The 26,101-nt window shown below is 42.4% G+C and overlaps 1 protein-coding gene across 10 annotated transcripts in view; it reads right to left on the reverse strand.

Annotated features, from left to right (window-relative positions):
- Positions 1–26,101, reverse strand: part of GRK3 (G protein-coupled receptor kinase 3) — a 128,966-nt gene that overhangs the window by 24,391 nt on the left and 78,474 nt on the right. For all 10 annotated transcript variants that reach the window (XR_008664096.1, XR_008664095.1, XR_008664093.1 and 7 more), the window contains 7 exons: positions 24,984–25,035; positions 23,161–23,252; positions 19,466–19,565; positions 11,340–11,418; positions 9,523–9,653; positions 7,294–7,388; positions 3,113–3,220 (listed from right to left, as the gene is read on the reverse strand). Coding sequence is in view for 6 of the 10 variants with exons in the window: in XM_055322652.1 (XP_055178627.1) it covers positions 3,113–3,220; positions 7,294–7,388; positions 9,523–9,653; positions 11,340–11,418; positions 19,466–19,565; positions 23,161–23,252; positions 24,984–25,035 (657 nt within the window). In the remaining 4 variants the exon portion in view is untranslated. The remainder of the gene's footprint in view (positions 1–3,112; positions 3,221–7,293; positions 7,389–9,522; positions 9,654–11,339; positions 11,419–19,465; positions 19,566–23,160; positions 23,253–24,983; positions 25,036–26,101) is intronic.

The raw sequence follows: 26,101 nt of genomic DNA on the forward strand, positions 1-26,101 counted from the left end.
TCCTTTTCCTCGTGCCTCTGTGGTGTTCTTCTAGGGTGTCAAGGCAAAGTGAGGGGTGCAGACAAGCATTTCAGCAGAGGCACTGCTGGTCCATGTAAGAAGCAAATGACTACAAAAAAGGAGAAGCAAAAAAAATCTGTTGGTGACCACCTGTTCAACCTCACTGCACCACTGTGGGAAGGAAGGAAGAGACGTGCTGTAGAGCAGACTTTGTCATCCTCGGCACTGTTGACCTTTTGGGCAAGGCAATGCTTTGTTGGGGCATAGGGCCCATCCTATGCATCATAAGATGTTTAGCAGCATCCCTCACCTTAACCCACCAGACGTCAGAAGTAGCCCTTCCCGAAGTTGTGACAACCGAAAATGTTTCCAGGCATTACCAAGCAGCACCCCTTAGCTTCCTAGCTTCCATATCCAAGCACCCATCAGAAAAAATAGCAACTGCCACTCCCACAGATCAGCGTAGCAACACCATTGTGCCACTTGCCTCCATTCAGGTCCCAGGCCCACAGGTCCTGGCGTAAAAGCCCCCACCACTCTACCATATGGCATTCTAGGCTCTCCCATCTTGACCCAGTCTCCTCAATATTATCCCCTCAGCATGCCCACCCCTCTTGACAAACAGTGACCTGACCCACCCATGTCACCACTGGGGAAAGGTAAGTCACCCCATGTTGTCTGCTCCCTGTAGAAAACATGTTCACTTTGCTCCAGAGTCTTGGAATTGCCAGCCCCTTCCAGGCCCCCTTCACAGAGCATCCCATGTGGAATTGGCCCTGCTCTCCCAGCTTAGCCCTGGGGCCCTTTTGTGTACCCCCCACCCCCTAACCCGGGGACACTGCAGCCTGCCTTGCCCATATGTGTGGACATCTCTACTCTCCAGCAAGCTCCTTAAAGATGGGATGTGGCTTCCTACCTTCCTCCCACCCTCTCTCTCTCTCTCTCTCCCCAGAGCATGAAGCATAGTCTCCTACATATTGTAGGTGCTCAATCAAGTTTCCTCTAAACCATTTAAGTCAAACAACTGTCTCTTTGCCTTCTGGTTTCAGTACCCTCTCCTCTCCTGTGAATGGCTTCTGAACAAGTGATGCAGAGAATGGCATAAGACCATAAATCTTAATGGGGAAGATCCATTTAGTCCCATCTCTTACACAGCAGAAGGATTCTTTGCACGCCAGGCTCAAAAGGTGGTCCCCAGACAGTGACAGGGACCTCGCTACCTGTGAAGCACAACATTCCTTTAAATTCTTGTGTCAAACTGAAATCTTTCCCCTCCTTAAAATGCCTGCTCTTGAAAGCACTCCAGCATGAACAGAACCCCTTCATGAAGATGGATCCTCAGCCAGCCAGAAGCCAATAGTTAGGACTCCCCTAATCCTTGTACCCAGCTCTTCCAACCTTTCCATATCAGCCATGGTTTCTAGATCTTTCACCATTTTCCTCTCATCCCATTCATCCCACCCTCAGGAACACCCTCTGGATGTCTTCCTGTGGCCAAGACTCTTCTTGACAGGAGCTGCAGTGAACACAGTGCTTCCACTGAGCTCAATCAAGGACCTCATGAAGAATAAATACCTCCCAATTCAGTACTCCGAATCTGACATGTGGCCAGATACAACGGGATTTACTTTAATAGCCGCAAATCACACTGCTGGCATATTGTTCATAAATAAATTTTCAGATCTTTTAAAAACTATGTCAGGCCAGATGATCCCCAGTTTCTATGTGTGGACATTATTATAAACAGACTAGTATCAAACAAAAGACATGAATCAAGCCCTCAATACGTGGCTTTGCAAGTTTCCCTGTGACATTTTACTATTGATTTTTCAATCCTGACTTGATTTATTCAACAGTTTTGCTGTTGCGTGGAATTTTATGGTCTCAAAATCCCGGGGGTATGGATTCAGTACCTCCAACCCCATCTCCCGGGGTCTACCTCTGTGCATTCACCACACATACAGAGACTCCACCAGGTGGAAGGACGTCTCATGTGGGAAGTGGTTTTCTCTGGCCTGTCTTGCAAAACTCTCTAATTAGGTCAGCAAGTCTGATGATGTGGATTAGGGCCATCCAGGCTCCACAAATAGAGTAATTCAATTAAGGACCAACAGGACCTGACTCTGGGGGCAGTAACATGATTTTGGTTCCCAAGTGAAAACGGTGAATAGAGAACAACTAGATTATCAGGGTCCTGGGGAAGCATCAAGGGTGCTGGGAACCTAATTTGGGGCGAAACACGTAATCCAGCCCCTTTGCCGAATGTACGAATTATGGTAAGAAGATGTGGCCGTGCTCAACGAGGCTTCCCAGTGGAAACGTGAAAAGCTTAGCAAATGACCAGACCTGTGTTCACAGCAGAAATATAAAAGGGAGAGTCTTGACCAGGAAATTTTAAAATAAAGTACTTTTTGTATCTTTGTGGATGAAAATGACCAAAAACATTTATTGAAACTTCAGATTTCCATTCTGGTTGGCTGAAAATTTCTAAAAATTAATGGAAGTATTTAACATAATCGTTGTGCTCAATATGAGGACAGTATTTTTGACAGTGCCTTCCCTAACCCTTCTGCTCTACTTCTCCATTTCTAGTAGTTGAGAACTAACACCAATTAATTAAAAACACAAAATTATACACAGTTGCATTTTGTGTTTTACAAAAAGCAAATTAGCTTTGGCATGCTCCCGCATACCTGCACACTTTTAAAATCAGTTCATTTCAGGTCTTGGGCCTTTCCTGTCACCCTCAAAACACTGAATGTTGGCGAGACAATCATGAGTAAATGACTCCTAACAAAAAAAAAAAATCATCCTACCTTCTTCAATTATGCACATTTTAAAATAACACTTATGCCTCCAAAAAAGGCTTATCAATGGAACTTCAAAGCAGTGTTATTTTAGATTTAAATGTGTTGACATTCCTATAAGGTATGGAACAAACCTTTTGCCTAACCATTCATGGGAGTGAAGCTCTCGCTTTGATAGGGCAGAAAGAACTCTGGTCATTGTCTAGATTAGCATGGTGGTTAAGGCTTAACAACGTCTAACTAGCCTGGACTCTGATCAGAGGACATGCTGTGGCGACAGTACGGGAAGGATGCATTTCACTCACCCTCGCAGAAGCTTGAAAAGCATGCAACCCAGGGAGAACCAGTCGGCACTGCTGTCATACGCTGCCCCCTTCTGCAGCACCTCGGGAGCCATGTACCCATGGGTGCCACTAGAGAGAAGAAAGTGTACATGCGGTTATCAGAGCATGCCCACTGTATAACACATTAACAGCTCAGCCCAGAGGTCCAGACATCATTTGTTGAATTGCAGCCACTGTAAACAAGGGGGAGGGCACAATGGGGATTCCACACAACATGATTCATGGAACACCCAATGAGAAGACAACCTTTTCTGTCTTAATTAGTATAGGAATGAGTAGAAACAAATTATAGTACAAGATAAATATGAAAAAATTCAGGCTCCAGTCTCAGAAGGGAAATCTGAACCATGTTAGTCTTTTTGCACGACAGCTAATGAAGAGGTCTTCTGCCTGTTCCAGAGGTAATGAGGACTTAGCAAGGGTTGCGGTAGGGTGGGGTCGGGGAGGGGAAGGTAAGCAGGCACCTACAGGTGGTGCCATGGACCTGAAGGGATGGGGACACCCCTCCTGTGTGGTACCACCCTCCGTGCTAGGACCTGAGCTGGTACATGCTAAGGGTAGGGGCTACTCACACAGTCTGCATGGCAGAGACAGACCCCAAAGGAGTGGGTAAGACATGAGGGTGCAAGCCAACAGGTACAAAAGATTGAGAAATTCTATGTCAAATTTTGAGGGCTGCCGACAGGTCAAATGACTGCTAAGCAAACATGAGGATGGTTTTCAGGAAGTTGAGAACAAGATTTGGAAGGACAACCATTTGATCTTGATTTGCACTACTCTGTACCTCTGAACCCCCTCCCATTGTTCCATTCCCCACTCTTCCTTAAGGGTCTGAGCGTGCACCATTTCACTTAAAGAGCGAGAGGCAGCTCAGAGGGGGCTTTCAAAAACACAGCCCGAAAAAGTTCCTACAAAGGCCATACTCGCCAAAGTGTCCACCCTCACTGATCTTCCTTGACGAGGTGGGTGATAAAAGGACACCTGTATCATGCAGGGTTGCCATGTGGATTACACATTTGTAATGGATTAGAATGGTGCTGGCACAGAAGAAATCTATGTATCTAGTCTTATTTTATTACAATCACACTTAGGTTATGTGCACTGAGAATCTGTTCAGAAAAGTGATTCTGGATCACTCATTAATCTTTCCTGATCCAGGCTCAGCATTGGGCCCAGTGCTGTTTAAAGAGTCTTAACTTTGGAAAACTGCTCTGAAGCAGTGAAAATGGGTGCTGCCCCATCAAGGAAGGTCCAGCAACCTGGATAAGTTCCACTGTCTGGAATCCTTAAGTCTGACAGCCTAAGGCCATCCAGCCATGCTGTGAGGGCACTGGAGATTTCTATGAGGGGCATCTGAATCAGTCTCTGCGAAGGGTTAATTTCTGTGTTGCCCAGAAAGACCTTTGTGGTGACCTTAAAGCCTATGATTCTCAGAATCAAAACCCAATTCTGGAATGGAAAGTACTGCAAGGATAAACACAGGAGGCTAATGCAGGCCAGCTCTCTAAGCTGACATGAGACACAATCAGAGCCAAATACCGTATCACATACCATGTGGCTTTCTGATTCTGACTGCATGGCAGCTATTGGTGCTCCCTGACATTTCTCACTGACCATCTGAACTACTCTGAATCCTGAAAGAACACTTGGAGGTTTTGAGACACTGTGACATGAGACATAGCTTTGTGTTCTTAGATAAAATTAAGCTGGAACTCTAATCAGGCCTGTGTAAACTGTTCAATCCCCCAAGTCTTTCTTTGCTTTCTCTGGGCTACCGCACAGTTAACTTTTAGTTTATGGTAATTCATGAGGCACTAAATGGACTCACTAGAGGGATGAAGTGGGAGCCCAAACTGGGAACCCCAACCACAGCACTACTTGTAGATGGACTGGCTAGATGAAGTCCATAGATCACATCTGTAGCTTTGAGAAGACTTCAGAAACCAAGTCCAAGGTGAAATTCTGGCCAAACATCCTCATTGGGTATGAAGTGGACCATTTCATAGTGTCAGGCAGTTCACCCATGTAAGTGAAAGGAGCCCAAGCTCTGGAGTCAGAGGTGGAGTTTAATTCTAGTCCTATAATGGGCCAGGTCTGTCACCCTGTTCAAGTTACTTGATTTCTCTGGCTTTCAGTGTCCATGCCATAAAGTAGATTATTCTACCTGCAATGCTTGGTGTTTCTGTAAAGATAAGAGCATATTCAAAGCAGCTGGCCCTGCATGCCTGGGATGGTGGATGTTCAGCTGATGACACAGTGAGCGCGGTGGCTGCTGGCACCACTGCCACCCACACACCAGTCACTCCCTACGTGGCCAGTCCTAGGGGGTCCCCGCAGTACTGCCTGCACTTGGCACCCAGCCAATGTTACATAAAAGCTTGTTGCATTCATCAGTGGACTTGACCCTCCCAACAGTTGGATAAAATAAATGCCACTGTCATCTCCTCTTTAGAGAGAGGGAAGAAAGGAGGCATAGAGCTTGGAGGAGGATTCAAACCCAGATGTGCTGACTCGAAAGCCTCTGTTCTTGGGCCAGGAGATGCACTGTTAGAATAGTGGCCTCACTATCATCACGTAAACATAGAAACCAACCTTCTCAATCCTACCCCTTTCTACAGCTACTGTTTGAATCCTGAGAACAGCCCAGCCTGCCTCTCAGAGCTGACAGGTGAATTACAGTAAGAAGTGGGTGCAGCTCTGTAAGGAAATAAATAACCCCAACACTGAAAGTTAATTCGTTTGCAAGATTAACTCTTCTGAGGCTCTTGGATTCCCCTTCAGTTCAGGCTACACTAAACTGAAGAAATTAGCATACCAAATAGCTACTGCATTAAAAATTCAAACAACCCTCTTAAAACTGCCTGATGAACTTGCTGAGAGAAGCTTATGCAACCACAGGTTCTGGCCTAATAATTGTAAAGTGCCGGCAAAATGCTAATGCTATTATCGCTGGACCCCAGATTCTGCAGGAAGAGAGAAACTTGTTTACAGACTCAGTGCTATTCACCATTCACATTTGATTGAAGCTTTAAAAGGCAACTCTGATTTAATGTAGTCCCTCATCAGGTATTGTAATGCAGAACCACCTTATTTCATCAACCAGAAAGAAGGGTCTAGGGTTTATTTTCTGCATGGATGCGTAAAGTGAGACCCTTGGGAGTTTCTTAAAGCCCATTCTATACAGTGATGAAAGCTAGCTCAATATGGACAATAAAATGTAATTTTAAAGGACTTCTGTGCTGAGAATGATACATTTACAAAGAAAAAGAATAAAGCAACACTCATCTGCTTTTCTACGAACTGCATACACGTCCATGTTTTCCACCCAGATAAACTGATGCCGAAGGATCATAAACGAAAACTGGTGTGCATTCCCTTCTGTTTCTGCAGAGGCCTGGGATGGCACTGTCCATCCCTAGAGGGGAGCGTGCAGAGGGGTCAGGTGCTGGCTGGGGGCTGTGGGGCCGGGGGGCTCCCTCCATATGGTCTGTTGGAGGACTGATGTAATTAATGCTCAAGTCTAACGTGGCCTGCAAACAGATGATTTGTGTTTTTAATTAAAAAAAAAAAAGGTTCCTAATTTTCTTTCAGGGAGATAAAAAACCATTCTGAAAATGAAGGAGAAAGCAGATGGAGAGAGAGAGAGAGAGAGAGAGAGAGAGAGAGAGAGAGAGAGAGAGAAAGGGAAGCCTGACCTCTGGGCCTCCCAGAAGAGTCACACGCAGATGCCTCTGCACCTTCCCGGGCACATGGGCTTCCCTTTATTCTCAGGACACCTTGCAGGGATTTATTATTGCTTCTACTTTCTAGTGGAGAAGACTGAGGGCCAAGCAGATAAAATGACTGACTAGGGTCACACAGGTGGCATGGTCTTGGGTCTGGGGTCCTTCTCTCCACCACAGACACTCCGCCCCTGTGGTCACGCTGTGGGTCCATCCATCCATGCTCCCTGAAGACAAACGAGGCATATCCTGCTTATCTTCTCTCCCAAAACCAGGGATATGGGGCCTGGTTGATATTGATAATCACCTTTGGCAAGAAAAAGCTGGGTGAACAAGTGACCAGATTGGGGTCTACACCAGTCAACGCATCATGGTAGAGAAACAACAGGGAACAGTGAACAGAGATGCTGTGCTACTCACACGCTTGCATGTGGCTTCTTTTTGGAAAAGTCACAGGCCAGACCGAGATCGGATATCCTGACGTGTCCGTGTTCATCCAAGAGGATATTTGCAGGCTGAGGAGAAAGACAAGATGATCTTCGGGAGTCCCCAAATTGTCACAGGGCTTGGGAATTTCTACAACTATAGTCACGTGCTATCTTATCATTTTATCCAAACCCTAATTCCACACTGTCACATCCAAGTATGATACTGACAGGAACGCATTTCATGTTTAAATCCCACAGAAAAATGGCAATGCATACACAAAGGAGTCTACTCATGAGATAATGAGACACAGGGAGAGAGCTTGCAGGGGGACGACCAAAGTTCATCAGTTAAAAAATATTTCCTCCCCGCCCCCTCCTAACCCTGCGGAGAACTGAGGCCCGGCCAGAGCAGGGCGCCTCTCCACAAAGGGAGTGAGTCCACATGGCTTCTGTGAACCACAAAGGCCTCAGGGAATGAGCCCATGAAGCACATGGCAGAAAGTAGTCACAAGAAGGTACCAACACAGATCTAAGAAATCAGAACAACAACAAAAAAAGAAATCAGAACATTCCACAGTGGGGCACCAATCCCAGTGAATGGCATCTCTGCTTCTGAACATCAGTCAGTACACAGGACCTGACCGAATGACCCAGTATGACTCTGACTAAAATGTATCTATTGAGATTAGATTTAGTCAGTATAATCAGGGAAACGAAGCTCCTCTCCCTAATATACATCGAATTACAGTCATCTTAATATTTTTCTGCTAGAAATCAACAATTGTTTTGCTTGAAATAAAAATAAATGGCATACTATTATAAAACTGAAGCATGAATAATCATGAGTGACTAGAATTCAGTTTGAATAGAAATTAAATAATACCACTGCCTACTAAATAGCTTAGAAAACAAAAAAAAAATACAGCATAAAGATAATTAGAGACCGGTTATAGATCTAAATTAAAATGTATTACAATAGCGCTTCATGGGCCTTCAGCATATATTTTATTCTTCTGCAAAACTCACAGGAGGAAACAAAATGTCATGTGCCAACCAGTGTCTAATTAATTCTAATTCAATGAAAATACATTTTTTTCCTTCTTCATGCTCAGATGAAAACTAAGGAGATAATTCTGTAACCTTGCAGAAAGCTTTAAATTTTACAAAGTGTTTTGTGACAAAGTAAGAGTCTCAAAAATAAAATATAATATTTTAGATTCTTGGAAGGTAACCTTAAAAAGCTAAGACAGCTAATCAAAACATAGCAGCAGCTCCTGAGAAAAAGGAGCATAATCTGTGCATTTCAGTAGTTACACTGGATTCATTCAAGAAGGAATCTGAAAAAGAAGGCAAACACATCCTCCCAGAGTGTTTTTACCCTGTTGGGAAACTCTCTCTCTGATCATTTTTCTCCTTATTACTATCTGTAACACATTTATGTATTTGCATGATCATTTCTATAATTTGTCAAGGTCCCTTTTATCTCTCTCCCTGTCTTCTGGTGGTGAGTGTCACCACAGAGGTGCTGAGCCAACTCCTAGCTCCCTTATGAATGTAGAACCCAAGACTGAGCATCATGGCCTGGAAGAGGGGAAACTTGGAATAGACTCAATGCATTTTTTTTCAAGTCCAGAGAGAGAGAACAAGAATGAAGAAGTCCAGACACAGCAGTAGGAGGCTCTGCTCTTCAGGGATCTAAAAATCTGTTAATGATTTTGAAGACAGTCCTAAAACAACATGAAACTCTCAGAGTAGCCTTTAGGGGAAGTTCTGTAGGCTGATCGACCCTGTCTCTGATGAGCGATTCAGCCATTCTATGGCCTGGTTTACCCGCATACAGATCCCGGAAAACACATGTTATGTGCTTCTTCTCTTTGTACATCACCAGTTCTAACACAGAGCCAAGGCTAAACCAGTTGTCTAGTGAACATTAAGTGCATTACAATTAACTGTAAAATCAGCAACAGCCAAGAGACTCCTATCTTGCCTTTCATTAATTAATTAAAATTTTTGAGTTAGTGTGTGTGCTGCACTAGGCCAAGGAGCCCATGCTGAGCTGATAGTGACAAGGAAGAAGGAAAGGAGGGCCTGAAACAAAGTTTAGAGTCTGGAGAGATGGGCCTTCACAGGGGCTGAGGTGAGGGGAATGGCAAGAAGGAACCATCCGGAGAGCCAGGACCTCAATATCTATTGTGCAGGTCCTGGAAGCAGAGTGCCTTACCTTCAGATCTCTGTAAACAACAAACCGATTGTGCATGTGTTCCAGCCCCAGGATGATTTCAGTGGCATAAAACCGCATCTCCTTCTCTGAAAACACCCCATGCTGTGAAAGGTGATAGTGCAAATCGCCCCCTGGAACGAGAGATGTAGAGGTTAATATTAAAGCCTTTCAATTCATAGGAAATGAAAATCATTGCCATCTTAAATAGTTAAGACATAGTCGAAAAAAGGGCAAACTGCTTCTGTGTATCTGTCTCTGACTTCTGTAGTTTGACAAAACACTTTAAGAAGGATAGAGGGAACTCAAACATTACAAGACTTTCATGCAGGGATGGCCAGGACAATATATAACACAACCATCACTCTCAGATTGGCAGTCCAGCTTCCAGATGCACCTTTGGGGGCGGGGGGTGGCTAGCTTATCTGCTCTGAGTACTTACGTCCTGTCTAACAAACTGGACCAAACATGTAATGATCTAGCAGATGGCTCTAGCAACTGGCTCCGTGGACAATAAAGAAATAAGCACACAAACAAAATGATCATATTGAAAGATATTTGGTAAAACAGATACAGTAAAATTTTAACTGGCGAAATCCAGGGAGGTGGGTATTTGGGTATTCCCCTTAAAATTCTTTCCATTTTGCCTTATGTTTGCATACTAAGATGCAAACAATTCATAATATGCTGGAAAAAGTCAATCATCATATGGGCTCAAGTTACAGAGACCGAGACCAACAGGGTAAGGGAATTTTCTTTTTTTTTTTTTTCTTTTTCTTTTTTAAGGGAATGTTCTTACACACCGTAAAAGAATAGCCTCTACTGGTCTGCAGAAGTTAATGTGTGGCCAACGTTATGGCCCCTGCTTTTGCTTACTTATCTTCCCTTTCACACACATATTCCTGTACAACCACTAGCAGATCAAGATGTAAAAGATATCCAGCATCCCAGAGGCTGCCCCGCGCCCTTTCCTGGCAATGCCTCAGCTCTTGTCCTCATCAGACCAAGGGGACTCCATTCTGACCTCTCACCAGACATTAGCTTTGCCTGTTCATGCAATCACACAGGAGACATGCTGTGGTGTCTGGCTTCTCTGACCATTATTACATCTGGAAAATTCCTCCATGTTGTTAAATAGATCTGATTTTAAACCAAACCCTCAAAACATAATAGAACTTCAAATGAACTTTCAAAAGAGGTTAGTTCATTTGCTGTACTGTGTGCATTTCATTTCAAGCTCTTGTTACTAAAAACATTTGACTATGGTGTCACTCTCTAGTATTAGAAAACTATTTTTCTACCTAGGACCTTCTCAACATTTGCAGGGTGATTATTCATAGCTTAAAACATTAGTGGATGGTTGGTCTGGGCTAAGGGTACAGAACACTGGGCTAGAAGCTGTGCTGGCCACAGCCAATCCTTCAAAGTTGGTTTCCTAATACACTTCTATCTTTGGTGTATGTTCTTAAGAAGCCATTTCATTCCTAAAAGTTGGGGGTCAGGAAACATGCTAATTAAAGATCTAGGCCAGCTGCATTCCAGAAAATGAAGTTTCACTCTGCCTATTTTATGAAAATCTTTTCCAAAAAATGCAACTTCCTGGGGAGAGACTAGGAGGGCTAGACAGGAACGGTGGTCAACATTTTAAAATGAATTCTAAGGGAAACTTGAAGAGTAAGAAGGTTTCCTTAAATTTCAGAGGGAACCCAATTAATTATCTGAAAAACCCGAACCACCAGGGTGCCTAGAACAGTATGCACTGAGGTGTCATGTCCCAGCCATGTCTTTCCCTGCATCTGGGCTTTCTGCATGTCACTCACCGTTCATCAGATCCAAGATGAAGCAGAGTTTATCTGGAGTATGGAAGGCATAAGTCATACAGACAATGAAAGGACAGTCCTAGAGAGAAAAACAAGAGTTTGTAAGAAAAAAGCTGTCCTAGGAAGTGCATGCTATCTGCTACCATATACCATCCATAGATTTTCTCATCCAGACTTCTGCCCTGTGTGTTAAGCACCAACATCTCCATGGTAACCTTAATGGTCCCAGCAAAACATATATGATAACTTGACAAAATGCATAGAGACAGAGCATTGCTAAGTGGAGCAGGTGAGGGGTGCCTGGGTGGCTCAGTCAGTAAAGCGCCTGCCCAGGGTCCTGGGTTCGAGCCCCATGTCAGGCTTCCTGCTCAGCAGGGAACCTGCTTCTCTCTCTCCTCCCCCCTGGTGCTCTCTCTTACTATCTCTGTCACTATCTCTGTCCCCTCACCTCAAATAAATAAATAAAATCTTTTAAAAAATCCTAAGTGGAACAGATTAATTCGAAGGTCTCATCTCTCTCAGATTCATTCATGACCCTTTTATCTGCATCTTCTTCAAAAGACCCAGTTTCTACAGAAAAATATTGCTGCCTTGCTAGTCTTTGTGTTGGTCTACACTATCATTCTGGCTAGTCAAATATCCATTTCAATCTCCGATTCAGACATGGGAAGCACCATATCACAGTGGGAGGAAATATCTATATTATTGTCTTGAAATATGAGCATAGAAAGGGAATTCAACTAGCTTTTTTTTTTTAAGTTTTAATTTATTTATTCATGAGAGAGAGAGAGAGAGGGGCAGAGACATTGGCAGAGGGAGAGGCTCCATGCAGGGATCCCGACGTGGGACTCGATCCCAGGACTCAAGGATCATGCCCTGGGCTGAAGGCAGGTGGTAAACTGCTGAGCCACCCAGGGGTCCCTCAAATAGCTCAAAGTGGAAAAATAAACCAGGGTCAGGGATTGAATAATTCAACTGTAAAGATGACAGTTTTCCCCAAAGTAATCTAGAGATTCCATGCAATTAAAATGGAAATGGGGGATCCCGGTATGGAGCCTGCTTCTCCCTCTGCTTCTCCCTCTGCCTGTGTCTCTGCCTCTCTTTCTCTCTCTCTCTCTCTTTGTCTCTCTCTATGTCTATCATGAATAAATAAATAAGATCTCTTATAAAAATAAAATAAAATAAAATAAAATAAAATAAAATGGAAATGGACGAGCTAATTCCAACGACGAGCTTCCAACGATGAGCTGATTGTATTTTATGAAAATGTACATAACTAAGAAAAGTAGAGACATTCTAGAAGAAAAACCAAGCTGGAAAAGTCACATCACCAGATATTAAGACTTATTACATATATATATATATATGACTTATTATGAAGCAACAGTAAATCAGACAGTGTGGTAGAAGCCCAAGGACAGAAAAACTGACCAAGAGAACAAACCTGAGGATCCTGAAACAGACTCAAGCATAAACGGTCAACTGATTTATGATAAAGTGACACAACAGGGTGGGGGGAAAGGATGGCCTTTTCAATCAACAGCACTGGAGCAACTGGATATTTGTACAAGAGTATGTAAACTTCAACCCCTACCTCATACCACACATGAAAGTCAACTCCAGGTAGAGAAAGGTCTAGAGAGAAAACAATAAAGCTTCTAGAGGGAAACAAGGAGAATATCTTCATGACCTTAGGGTAAGTAAAGATTTCTTAGGCCACAAAAAAGCACTAACAGTAAAAATATTGCTAAACTGGACTAAAATAAAGTTAAGAACTTCAGTTCTTCAGAAGATACCATTAAGAGAGTAAAAAGGCAATTCACAGAATAGAAGATACTTGTAATCTGTAAACACATAAAGGACTCATATTTAGAATATATAAAGAATTCTAATAAATCAATAAAGAAAAAGGCAAACAATCCAATAGAACAATAGCAAAAAATGGTAGTAGTAGTAATAATAATTAATTTAAAAGATGGGCACTTCACATAAGAGACTATCAAACAGCTCACAAGCCTAGGAATTCAGATGCTGGCCTACACTGGTCCCCAAGGAAATGTGTTATCACTAAAACCCATGAGAATGGCTAAAATTAAAAAGACTGACAATACCAAGTGGTTGGAAAGATAGGGTGGAAATGGAAATCCCATATATGGCTCCTGGGAGCATAAAATGGTACTAGTGCTATCTGCCAAAGCTGAGCACCATCTGCAAACCCTATGAGCTAGCATTTGCACTTCCCAGTATACGCCTCACAGCAACCTAGACTTCTGTGCACCAAAGAGAACTGCATGAGAATGTTCCTCACAGCACTATTCAAGATAGTCTGAACGGGGAAAGAATGCAAATAAATGTCTGTCAATGTTAGAATAGATATGTTAATTGTCGTATATTTGTGCAGTGGAATACTAGACAGCCAGAGTCAGCAAGTTTTTTTCCAAGGGGCTAGTCAGTAACTGTTGCTAGTTTTACAGACTCCATACAGTCTCTGCCCCATTTTTTATACAATCCCTTAAGAATGTAAATCATTCCTAGCCCATGGGATGTGCAGAAATAAAGGCTACAAAGCAGATCTGGTCCATGGGCCACACATAGCTTTCTGACCTCTGCTATGTAGCTGCAGAAGGTACTGCTGCTGTGTGCAAAGACACAGGTGGATCTCACATGCAACACTGAGCAACAGAGGCCAGACGCAAAAGAGTACATTTAGATAAAGTCTAAACATAGGCAAAGCTAAATTATGGTGTTAGAAATCTGGGCAGTGGTTAGCTTGGGCAAGGGATAGGTGACCAGAAGAGGCACAAGACTTCTAGAATACGGGTAACCTTCCATCCCTTGAACTGAGTGCTAAGCCGCATCTATGACTAGGTCTGTTCAGACTCTATATACAGTGTATACTCGCCATTCAAAGGATTCAAATAAAAATTGGCAAAAAAATCTATATCCACAGAAAGAAAAAAATATTAATTTCACAGAAAACATTCAAGTTTCAACAGAATAATCTTACACTGAATTTGCATTGTCCAAACCACTATTTTAAGGGCAGACTGATAAATCTCAGTTAACCCCTTTCTATAACAGAGATTCAAGAACTTGAATTCAATTCCCATATATCTTCCAGAGGAAAGTACTCCAGAATCAATTACAGATTTCATTTTGTGATTACACATTTTGCCTTAAAACACTGTTGAGATGGTGTTAGTGATTACTGATCTCAAGCCTGATTTTGCTTTAAATAGGCAAGATAAAAGTGCTTTCCATTTTCTGTTAAACACCATGTGGCCTTCCTAGAGGGTGGTGTGGGGAGAGGGGTACAGTCCCTCTTGGAACCACTTAGTGAACCACCTTTCTAATAGCCTGCTGAAGATGGCTCATTCTGTTTTGTTTTGTTTTTTTAAGATTTTACTTATTTATTCATGAGAGACACGGATATAGAGAGAGAGAGAGGTTGGGACACAGGCAGAGGGAGAAGCCGACTCCATGCAGGGAGCCAGATGTGGGACTAGATCCTGGGTCTCCAGGATCACGCCCTAGGCCAAAGGCAGGCGCTAAATCACTGAGCCACCCGGGGATACCCCTCCTCCTTTCTTAATGCAGGTCCCCACACACTCTGGTTCCTGATTTGAAGAGCAACTGGGCTGCAGCACAGAGAGGCTGATGGAACCAGACCTTAGTTAAGGCCAGAGTCTTTCCCAGCTTGAGATGGCCACTGCACTCAAGGAGACAAGGAGACAAGTGGACTCTGCCAAGGGTATTTCTGAACATGATGGGATATGATCCTTCCAATAGTAGCCCCGAGGAAGTAGCAAAAGGTGAAAAAGGTTCAATTAAGGAATTGTCAATTTAGACTCACAGGCTGAATAGAAGGGCCCTTTAAGAAAAAAAAAAAAAATCACCTGATCCAACCTGTTTATTTTTAAGACAAGGAAACTAAAGCCCTAAAAGGGGGAAATGACTTGCCTGAGGTCACAAAGACATGTGGTAACCAGGCAAGATCTCAACCCCAAGTCTCCTGACCTTGTCCAGGGTTCTACCATAGGCTGCTTACAAAGGCAAGGTTTCTATAGCAATGTAAAGGGAAAGTTCAGCTAAAGGGGTTTGACTCAGTTATCTCCATGTTGACTGCAGTCTCTCACTTCTCAGATACTGGGCAGATACCACATCAGGGCTCCCATGAAGCTCAAGATACAAAGAACCAAATACGGGCCAATACGACAAAACAGGCAGCAATTGATGGTACAGATAGAGTTCCAAACATAACCATGGTTAAGATGTTTTGTCTTGATTACAAATTAAAGGTAATTGGGGTGTCTCGGTGGCTCAGTCGGTTAAGCATCCACCTTCTGCTCAGGTCATTATCCTGGGAGTCCCGGGGTCGAGCCCCACCTCAGGCTCCCTGCTCAGTGGGGAGTCTGCTGCTCCCTCTGCTCCTGCCCCCTGCTTGTTCTTTCTCTCTCTTTTTCTTTGTTCTTTTTCTTGTTCTTTCTCTACCTTTTTTTTAAAGATAAAATCTTAGGGATCCCTGAGTGGCGCAGCGGTTTGGCGCCTGCCTTTGGCCCAGGGCGCGATCCTGGAGACCCGGGATTGAATCCCACGTCGGGTTCCCGGTGCATGGAGCCTGCTTCTCCCTCTGCCTGTGTCTCTGCCTCTCTCTTTCTCTCTGTGTGACTATCATGAATAAATAAATAAAATCTTTAAAAAAAAAGAAAAAATAAAGATAAAATCTTAGGAAAAAAAAAAAGAACAAATTAAGAACAATAAGAACTAGTGGATCTTTTGGAGGTAAGACCCTCAGTGAGGATTTCCTACAGGTAGTAAGCAAGGTAGCCCATGTTCTGTAGCAACTCTGTGAAACTGTGATAAAATACACCACGGAGTATTTAAGAAAATTCTCCACCCTGCATTCAGAGGAAGGCTTATATTATTTTCCTGCCTCAAATGCTTTGTCTCCAACTGCTGTGAGATTTTTAAAAAATTCCTAGGACTGGCCTAGAAAGTTCTTTACATTCTGGTCCAGCCTCTCCTGGTCTTTCTCCCTCTCCAGCTTCATCTTGTGCTAGTTACACACCACATCAGACTCCAGCTCTGTTGAACCTTCCCTGTAGCCCTCAAACCCTCCCAAAGTGCTCAGGACCCAGACACGTGCTGACACCTCCTGTGACTTCCAAGGATCATCCACTGTCACTTCCACTCTGTTAAGTGCCTCCTGAGCACTGGGTACCCGTCCCATGGCTCCTGCCACACGCCCTCATTATCTATACATTCCTGAGATCAGAAGAACAAGATTACCTTCTCTCATTCCATGCAGAGCAAAGACCACAGTCAAGTTTTGGGAGCCCCATCCTGCAGCAAAATGCCTGGCACAATCTAGGCACTCCGCTATGGTTCAAGGAATGAAGGAGTAACACTTTCGAGGACATGACAAGACTGTTTAATGAAGTTGCTAATTGCTTTTTCCCAGCTAGGCACATACTTATCGTGGTGCTTAAACCTGAAGATTTCCCTTTTTACTATTCTAGAATTAGAGAAGCATACCAGTAACAGTACTTCCCACTGTCTCTTTGAAAGATCAGGGGAAGGAACACTCAATTTGAGATTGGAAGGAAAAACAAAAAACTTCCAGTAAAAAGAAAACTGTAATGAGTGACTTCAGTTCAGTTTCCTGCCAGCACCTGGGAAAAACCACGCTGATACAGGCTGATCTGAAGTTTAACCTACTGAGTCCATTTAAAACAAAAGTTCATTTAAAAAGTTCATAAAAAGTAGCCTTTGATTAGCAAAAAGGAAAGAAGGAGGTAAGGAAGGAAGTAAGGAAGGAAGTCAATCAGTCCAAATAGCTTTATTACAAGTCTTTTTGGCTAAATTATGTATCATTTTTTTTAAAGCCTTTATTTTTAAGTAATTTCTACACCCAACATGGGGCTCGAACTTACAACAGGAGATCAAGAGTTGCATGCTCTCTGGCTGAGCCAGCCAGCTGCCCCCTGGTTAAATTATATATTGGTAAGTAAACACCAAACAAAACAAAAAAGGCCCCCCAAATTCCCCAAAAACAAAAAAGCCAAGTTTGATACTTGAATAAAAAAATATAAGCAATTCTTTAAAGTTAGCTCAAAATAGTAGACTGTTTATTTATTCCTTTAGAGGGTAAGACTGGTGAGGAACCATACATACTGCTATTGCTTACCTCTATTCCCCTTCATCTGAAAAAAATAAGTATAAAAATGCTACATGATCATTGCATACATAATTTTCCAACACCAAAGATTTCTTTTTCCCTAAGCTTTCTTGAGAAAAAATACCCAAGGTGTTGGAGATAACTCATTAAAAATTAATATTTTAATTACCACTTAAAATCTGGAGTAAGTATACATCCATGTTTGAAATATAAGACAATGACATTTCTGATAGAAACTAGAAACCGATGCCATTCATACTGATTTCAATATAGTGTGCAAGCTGCTCAGTCTCCATTCCAATTAGTTGAAAATGTGGTCACGCACACAGGATAAACTCTTATTTCAAATGCTTAATATCCATATGTTGGGAGACAGAGGCACATAGTTAGAAATTATTTATAGCTATGGCATTTTCACTTATTTTACGGTTGAGCTAAATTATGATAATCTTATACTTCAGTAGCAAATAACCTTTCCAAAACTGCTTAAAACTGATGTTAGAATAATATAAACTGCAATATGATAAATGTAGGTATAAACAAAAAACATGGGGCCAAACAGGTGACAATAGGAAAGGAACAATAGGGGATGCCTAGGTGGCTCAGCTGGTTGGGCTTGTGATCTCAGGGACCTGGAATCAAGCCCTGTGTGGGCTCCATGCTCAGCAGGAAGTCGCTTGAGATTCTTTCTTCCTCTGCCCCCTCCCCCACCCAACCCTGTGCTCACTTGCACGTATGTAACTCTCTTTAATAAATAAATTGAAATCTTAAAAAAAAAAATGAAAGAAAAAAATGAACACTAGCCAGGGAGTCCACAGACTCTGGGCAAAGAAATCTCTCTGGGTCTCAGGTTCCTTGCTTACTAGTTGAAAGGGATCCTTTGATTCACCATTAAAATCTGATTCCTTAATCCTCTGGGTAGGGATGACCCTATTTAGAACCCAGCTAGGATATTTGGAGGTCATGCCCTCCCCAGTATATCTCACTGCACATAAACCCTTTTGGCTCAGTATTTAACCTTAAATTCCCATATGAGGTACTCAGCATGAGTTTGGCCACTCCATTGTCATTTCCTGAATGAGACCCTGAATCCCTGAGCTCTTCTGGATGCTGGATGACAGGCCCACTGGTGCACGTGGGCATGCCCAGGTTGGACACTGAGTTTTTCTGGGTGTCTTTATACACATCTGCTCAAATAAATAAAAGAAGGCTTTGCTTGTGGGTCATACCATTCACTGCAAAAGAAGCCAGAAATGGGACACTGTTTCACAAAAAGACACTGGGTAAAAGTTTTTGGCAAAAAAAAAAAAAAAGTTTTTGGCACATGCTAAGCTAAAAATCCTAGCTTGACAGACAAACACAATGTCCAACAGGTGGAAACATCCTCTTGGAAATGGAAATGAGCAAAGTCCACAACAGGTAAAAAGCAGCCAGACAGATAGCTTTAGTGACTGGGGACAGATTCAAATGCAAATCAGGTTTGAGTAAGCTGAGATGTTTCTCTATTTGTTTACAGAGGACGAGAGCTGCTTTCCTCCTTGTACTCCTCCTTCTCTGGGCTGGTCCTCCATCACGCAATCAGTTCTTAACTAGACTCAAGTGATTTCATTGTTGATGCCATGATTACTTCCTGCCCTCCCTGGAACCATATTCCGCAAAGAAGGAAGCCATAAACAGCCACTAAAGGGAGAAGCCGTGGGTGTGCATGATGATGGTCGCTAACACTTCTCTAACTCCCAAATTAAACAGAGATAATATGAGAATTACACACTATTTATATTAACTTAGTGCTGCTCTTCCCTGCTATAAATTCTAATGCACCCAAGAATTGACTAGCTGCATAATTTGCTGGAAAAGAATGCTTGTATTTTAAATAAATTGTCCTGATACCTAAAACCAACCAACCAATGAATACAAAAACAAGCAGCACTCGAAAAGGAATACTTACCCCTGTACTCACAAGAGATAACATAATCCTCTCATTTAAGGCTAATGTTTCTCCTTGTTTCATCTTGATCCTCTTCTTATCCAAGCATTTCATTGCATACCTGGAAACATAAATGTTACTGAAAAAAGTATACTGAAAATATATCTTTGCTGCTTTAAATGGTACACATCATACTGGGGAAGGTTTCTAAAGATTTGAGAAGTGTCTAAGAGAAGCGAAATGGTACCTGAGTGTCATGGAAAAAAAAATTTGTATGTATTAAGAAAAAAATTAAATGCCCCCTCCAGGAGGTAGAGCATATCTTCCCATTAGTACATAAGGGCTGCACAGAGTAAAAGTTTCTTTCTAAGAGAACCGTATGGAGGAGAGGGACGAGGACATTACACTGGAGGAGCCTGACAAATACGACCTCAAGCAAGTGGTCAAAGTCCACATCAACAGTGATGAGTCATGTTAATGACAGGATGGGCACCCCGATTTGATGTGATGACAATGGTGTTTTCCTCTGGGATCCTGCTTCCAAAAGCTCACAGCTCCAGTGTAACCATGACAAAAACATGCCTAAATTGGAAGACATTCTACAGAATCCCTGACCAGTACTCCTCCAATCTGTCCAGGCCATCAAAAACAAGGAAGTCTGCGCAACTGTCACAGCCTAAAGGAGCCCCAGGAGATGTGACGCCTTAAATGTAACATGAGATCCAGGAAAAGAAAAAGCCACTGGGTAAAAACGAAGGAAATCTGAATAAAGTGGAGATTTCAGTTAATGATAACATACTGGTATTTTGTTCACTTGTTGTGACCAATGTAAGACAGGGATACTGGGTGTAGGTCATGGGAACTCCCTGTGCTATCTTTTAACTCTTTTCTAAGCCTAAAACTATTCTAAAATAAAAAAAAGTTTCTTTTTTAAAAAATCCAGCAATAATTAAGATATTTCTATCATTACATTAATAGAAGTTCCAGTCCAGTAAGAGCATAAAGTAGAGGGATATAAATAAATTCGGTGAAATAAATTTTGTATGTATCATTGCTGCCCAGGGCCACTATGTGTATATCGCGGGGGCGAAGGGATATGTGTATAATATTTAGCATTTAGGAACTGTGATTTTAGCAGTGGTTGAGATTTTTTTTTTTAATCTAGTTACCCATGAGACACACAGAGATAGAGGCAGAGACACAGGCAGAGGGAAAAGCAGGCTACCCGTGGGGAGTCTGATATGGGACTTGATCCCAGGACCCTGGGATCCCAGGACTTAAGCTTTTTGAAAACTTGGCACAAGCTCCAACTAAGAAAATACAGACATATTATTTGGCATGCTCTATTACCACAGGTTGAAGAAAGCAGGACGATTTTTCAACAGAAAACAGAAAGGAAATTTTTACAAGGGTTTCAAGGGCTTTAGAAATCTGGTACATGACTATAAATCCCCACTGATGGACCACTTTATAAGACCCAGACAACTGTCTGGCTGTGATAGGACCCAGAAAATCCATTTGTTTCTAACTGATCATAACTTACAATGTCATGACTTATAACAAAACAGAGATGGATGCTCAAAGTTGCTCATTTTATCTACTCTTCCAAGAGTTCTCTGTAACAAATCCACTGATGGAGATATTAATTTGCCTAATTATGGGACTGGATATTGAGAACATGTGAAGTGGCATGTTCATTAAATATTCAATTTTCGGGGCACCTAGGTGGCTCAGTCGGTTAAGCGTCTGCCTTTGGCTCAGGTCACGATTCTACGTCCTGAGATTGAGCTCCACATCAGGCTCCCTGCTCATTAGGGAGTCTGCTTCTCCATCTCCCTCTGCTGATCCCCCTGCTTATGCGCATACACTCTCTCTGTAAAATCAATAAATAAAAATTTTTAAATACTTAATTTTTGTGATGAATTTTCAAGATGTTTCATATCACTTCTATCACTACCCCCTTCCATGACGGTGTCTAGTAAATAGTTTAAATTGCGGACCACAGAAGCTGCCATACATGGGCGTTGAGCTGCTGGGTTGAGCAAGTTTGCTTCCACTGGCTTCTGAGGTAGATGGCAGTTCCGGAGCCAAGACAATGTAACTGGCAGCCTGGGGACTGGAAGGACACACTCCTGGATTCACAGGGACTGAATCTGGCCACTGTCTAGCTGTGGGATTCCTGGTAAGTGTCTACCCTTAATCTAGAAAGTGTAAGACAGTTTTCCAAACCCTGAGGATCCTGTGAAATAACACATGTAATGAAGAAAGACGGTGGTGATAGTATGACTTTCTACATTGTGTGGCAGATTAGCAGATCAGCAGATCTCCTAAATACCTAGACAAGCAGTAGTGAGGAAGAAAAATGAACAGTCAGTGAGATGGAATAGGCGACAAGCACATCACTTAGGGCCAGAGCCCACCATGGTACTACAGAAGGGGGATGAAAGGCCCATTGGCAGAGGACTGTTCGTTAATACTGACTATGGAGGAGGTAGTGGTCTGCAGGCTTTACGATGTATTATCTCATTCAAGTCTAACAACAAGGAAGTATTTTCCCAATCCTACAAACGAGGAATTTCATGCAAGCCAGATCTGTCCTGGCTGAGGGATACCCAGACCTGCACTTTGGATCACCAGGCCATCTGGTCTCAGCACGGCACCAGACTACAGACGCCCCAGTGCCAGACCCTGGGTTCACCCTGCACAGGGCCCCACAACAGGAAGAAGACCAGGGGGCATAAGTCAGGGAATGTAAATTTCAGTCCCCGCATGATAAAAATCATGTCCATTATTGGACCTGTCTGAAGACTAAGAGGGCAACTTCGTAGAGCTGTTGGTGCCCAATCACAAGGTGGACCTGAGTGGAGGCTGAGTGACAATGCTACACAATGCTCAGGGGTGGCAGGAGGAGGTGGGCACTGAACTCGGTGACCTCATTTACTCCTTACACTGGCTCAGTGAGGTTATCAACCAAGCTGCACAGACTACTCTACTTTCCCATGGTTTTAACATGCCTGTCACTTGATCCCACTTGTAGCTCCGGGTCTATCAAACTATATTTTCCCATTCTCTTTTGATTCTAGATATATGTTCACTTCAACAAACTGCTTCTATATTTAAAAACAAAATTTTTTACCCTTGCACTACTTAAGAACTCCACCATTCACCTTCTGCAAGAACCTCGTGCCCGGCTTATGTGCACATAATTGCCTCATACCAACCTCCTCCTGTAAGATAAACAACTAAGATGGTGATGGAGGCCCACGATCATGATCCTTGTAGCAGGGAATACTTCTCACCCAGTGCTTGAGCTACCCATCTGTGGAACTGACATCTCCTGGAATGATATGCCACCCCAAGGTTCATACGCTGAATCACAGGTGGGCCACTGTTTAGGCCACTGTTTAGGAGATAATGTCTCTCCTGTGCAAAGCAGAGAATTATTTGCAGCAAGATCAGACCAGGAGGCTATACATAATGCTCCTTCTTGGTCACCTCCAGATCCTTTACCCACAGCCTGAACCACAGGGGTTCATGACACAGTTACTGGCTAACTTTCCTTTTAACCCTAAGAGGTGGAAGTTCCAGCTGATTGTTCTCATTGATAATGCTTAACAACATACAGCCTATTTCTTTCTGACAAGTGAAATGATGGGTTTCCATAAATCTATGTAGGCATTTTCTGTTGATGCAAGCATAAAACCCATAGCACTTACATTTTTCCAGTGTCTGCTTTCCTGCAACCGTATACTTCACCAAATCCTCCTCGTCCAATGATCCTATGTACGCTGAAATCATTCATGGTCAACTGTGAATTCAAAACATGAAAGGGATACACAGCATTGTGTTAAAATTATGTTGTTGTTTGCACGTAAAACATAGTTGTTAAAACAGCCATCTGATAGAGGGATCTGCCCTGTGACTGCTCTAAGAGATGGGATATGAAAGGTAGAAAGACTTTCTAGAACCTCCTTCTGCTCTACCCCCAAAATGCACAAAAGGCAGGCAAATGGGAAGACAACAGTGTGGGAGTAGAGTTAGATTGTTTTTTCAAATCTCCTAAATGTTAGGTTATAAGATGTATACTTTGAAGGCAAGGGAGTGTGAAATTTCTAGTCAAAGTGAAAAGCATCCTTAGCTACTCCGAAGCCAGAAGTTTGGGAACAGCTCCACAATTCCGGGAATCGTCATGGTAGAAGAGGAAGTCTACATCAAGAGCATCTAGGTTTTCTTAAGAGTGGGCCATATGACCAGAAAAACCCAACAGATGCTGGCCATGTGAATTTTTTATCGATAACATCAGGGAACAGCAAGGACTCATGTTGGGCATGTGAGCATGAAACAAGATGCTAAATATAAGGAAAGTACATAAAGAAGCTTCATTCATAAGCCCTCTCCTTGTGTCAACATCTCACCAATGCCCCCCACTACTATTAAAGTAGTTTTAATAGTCTTAGCACGAAGGCAGAAGTGAGCCCGATGTTCACAGTGAAGGGGCCGTCGGACAAGAGCCGACGCCTGCTGGTTTATGTACCCCGGCAAGTGAAGGGTCAGATTCCTGAAGAGTTCCCCCCAAACAACCCTTAAAACACCATGTTTGCAGCCAGGTTACTGGCCACACAGGCTTCATATCTGATTCTCGGGAACAGCAGGATGAAAGCACACCATGCATCAGAAAGATCTATAGCAGATAGAAAGGATTTTTTGAAAAAATGAGTTACTGTCCTTTTGCTTCTAAAATCCTGCCAGGAAATGTGAAAGAAAGAAGTTAAAATTTAAACACACACAGACACACACACACACACACACACATACACAAACTGCTTCTCCCCATGGTACTGGCAAGGAAAAAACGCACACAAAAAAACCCTAAAAAAAAAAATCCAATTGATAATTTCTTTTTCGCACTAGCAAACCTATGTGAAGGGAGAACATGAAGAAGAAGGTAAAAGGCTGCAACAAGGAATGAGGGCTCCAAAAACCAAGATGGGGATGTCCCGGGAATTTCTGACGTTGAAAGCCGCAAACAGATGAGATATTCACAGGAAGTGCGTGTTAGAAAGGAGCCTGTCTTTGACGACTGCTTTCCTCATTCTCAAAACTAATCAAAGAGGAGATGAACTCTTGCTCTAATAAAAGATGTCATCATTTTTATTACAAGATTATATCTAATAATACAAACAAGAAGAGACTTTCCCGGGATGGCAAAAGACAAGGGCATGTGGGAAGTACATTATGTAGGGACCTTGTATTCTGACTACTATTTCTGTGGAAGGGTCAATCGCTGCTTAAAATACCCTTTCTTAAATAAATAAACACATTCTTATATGAATCTGAGAAAAGAGAATTAAAACTCGAATTGTTTACGAGGCCGGGTACAGGAGGATGAATTCTTCATACACAGAGCTATAAGAGCAACATCTGTTTAGACAGCGTATTACCCGTGGGAGTGTGCTCCAGGGCAAAGTATTTTCTCACGAAGTTAAGCCAGAGGAAGTTTTTATTTTAAAAAAAACGGAAAGAATAAGAGGATACTCACATGGATATTTAATTCTACGTTTTTCCACTGACAAAATCGAGTGAACTTGTCACTAAAAAAGAATATAAATGGTCACTAAAAAGTTGCATATTACATTAATCAAATTTAAAGAGCAATGTTAAAGGACAAATGGGGACAGGATCACTTGTGTTGCTTCTCAACCAAAGATACATTCCTCTGAATATTTTTTCACAAAGCTTTATTTTAGGAATCAGGTGAAAGACATCATATTTCCCTTAAATTGTGATTATTGCTATGGTCACATCTGTCTCTGAATCAGGACGATTCAAGAGAAGGCCTAACCTGAGCCACATATGTATTTTCATTTTAATAATGTATTTTATTTAACCCCAATATAGCAAAAAATTACTATTTCAACATGTGATCGGCACAAAGTTAGCAATGAGACCTTCTATATTCTTGTTTTTATATTAAGTTGTGAAACCTGGCATATATTTTGTACTTAGAGCCCATCTTAATTCACGCTCTGAAAAAAAAAAAAATTCACGCTCTGTCATTTCAAGTTCTCAAGAACCACACGTGGCTAGTGGGCTACCATACCATACTGGGCCACGCAGCTCTAAATGACAAAATATTTATAAATAATTGTAATAGCAGCAAACACTCAGACAGTGCTATCCACGTGCCAGGCCCTGTTCATTTCCCCCTCCAGTGACAATATGAGCAGGTCTGATGATCAGGAATGATGACGCCCATTCTGCAGCAGAGGAGACTATGGTCCAGTCAGGGTCACACAGTGAGAGAAGGGGTAGGACTGGATCTGAACCTGGACCAAGTACTGCTGCTCAAAGATACAAATGTTTTATGAAAAAAAGCCCTTAAACTAGAATCACAAGATGCAATACCCACTGGGTGGATTTGCTCCGAAAATTTACTCAACTCCTTGATGAGTAGTTTTTTCCCTCTATGAAGATATCTATCCCCACATCTATTTAATAAAGATGTTATTTTCATTGTGTTTATTTATGAGCAACACAGTCTACACTGTTTTAAAACATTTTTTTTCCAAAAGAAATGCATTCTAGATTGACCACTCCTTAAAGGTAAAGAGTATTCTTGGTGATGGCTGGATTTCACCTAGCCCCTGGCACGATTCT

The sequence above is a fragment of the Nyctereutes procyonoides genome, unplaced genomic scaffold (genome assembly GCF_905146905.1).
Source record: "Nyctereutes procyonoides isolate TBG_1078 unplaced genomic scaffold, NYPRO_anot_genome, whole genome shotgun sequence".
In the NCBI taxonomy this organism is placed as follows: Eukaryota; Metazoa; Chordata; class Mammalia; order Carnivora; family Canidae; genus Nyctereutes; species Nyctereutes procyonoides.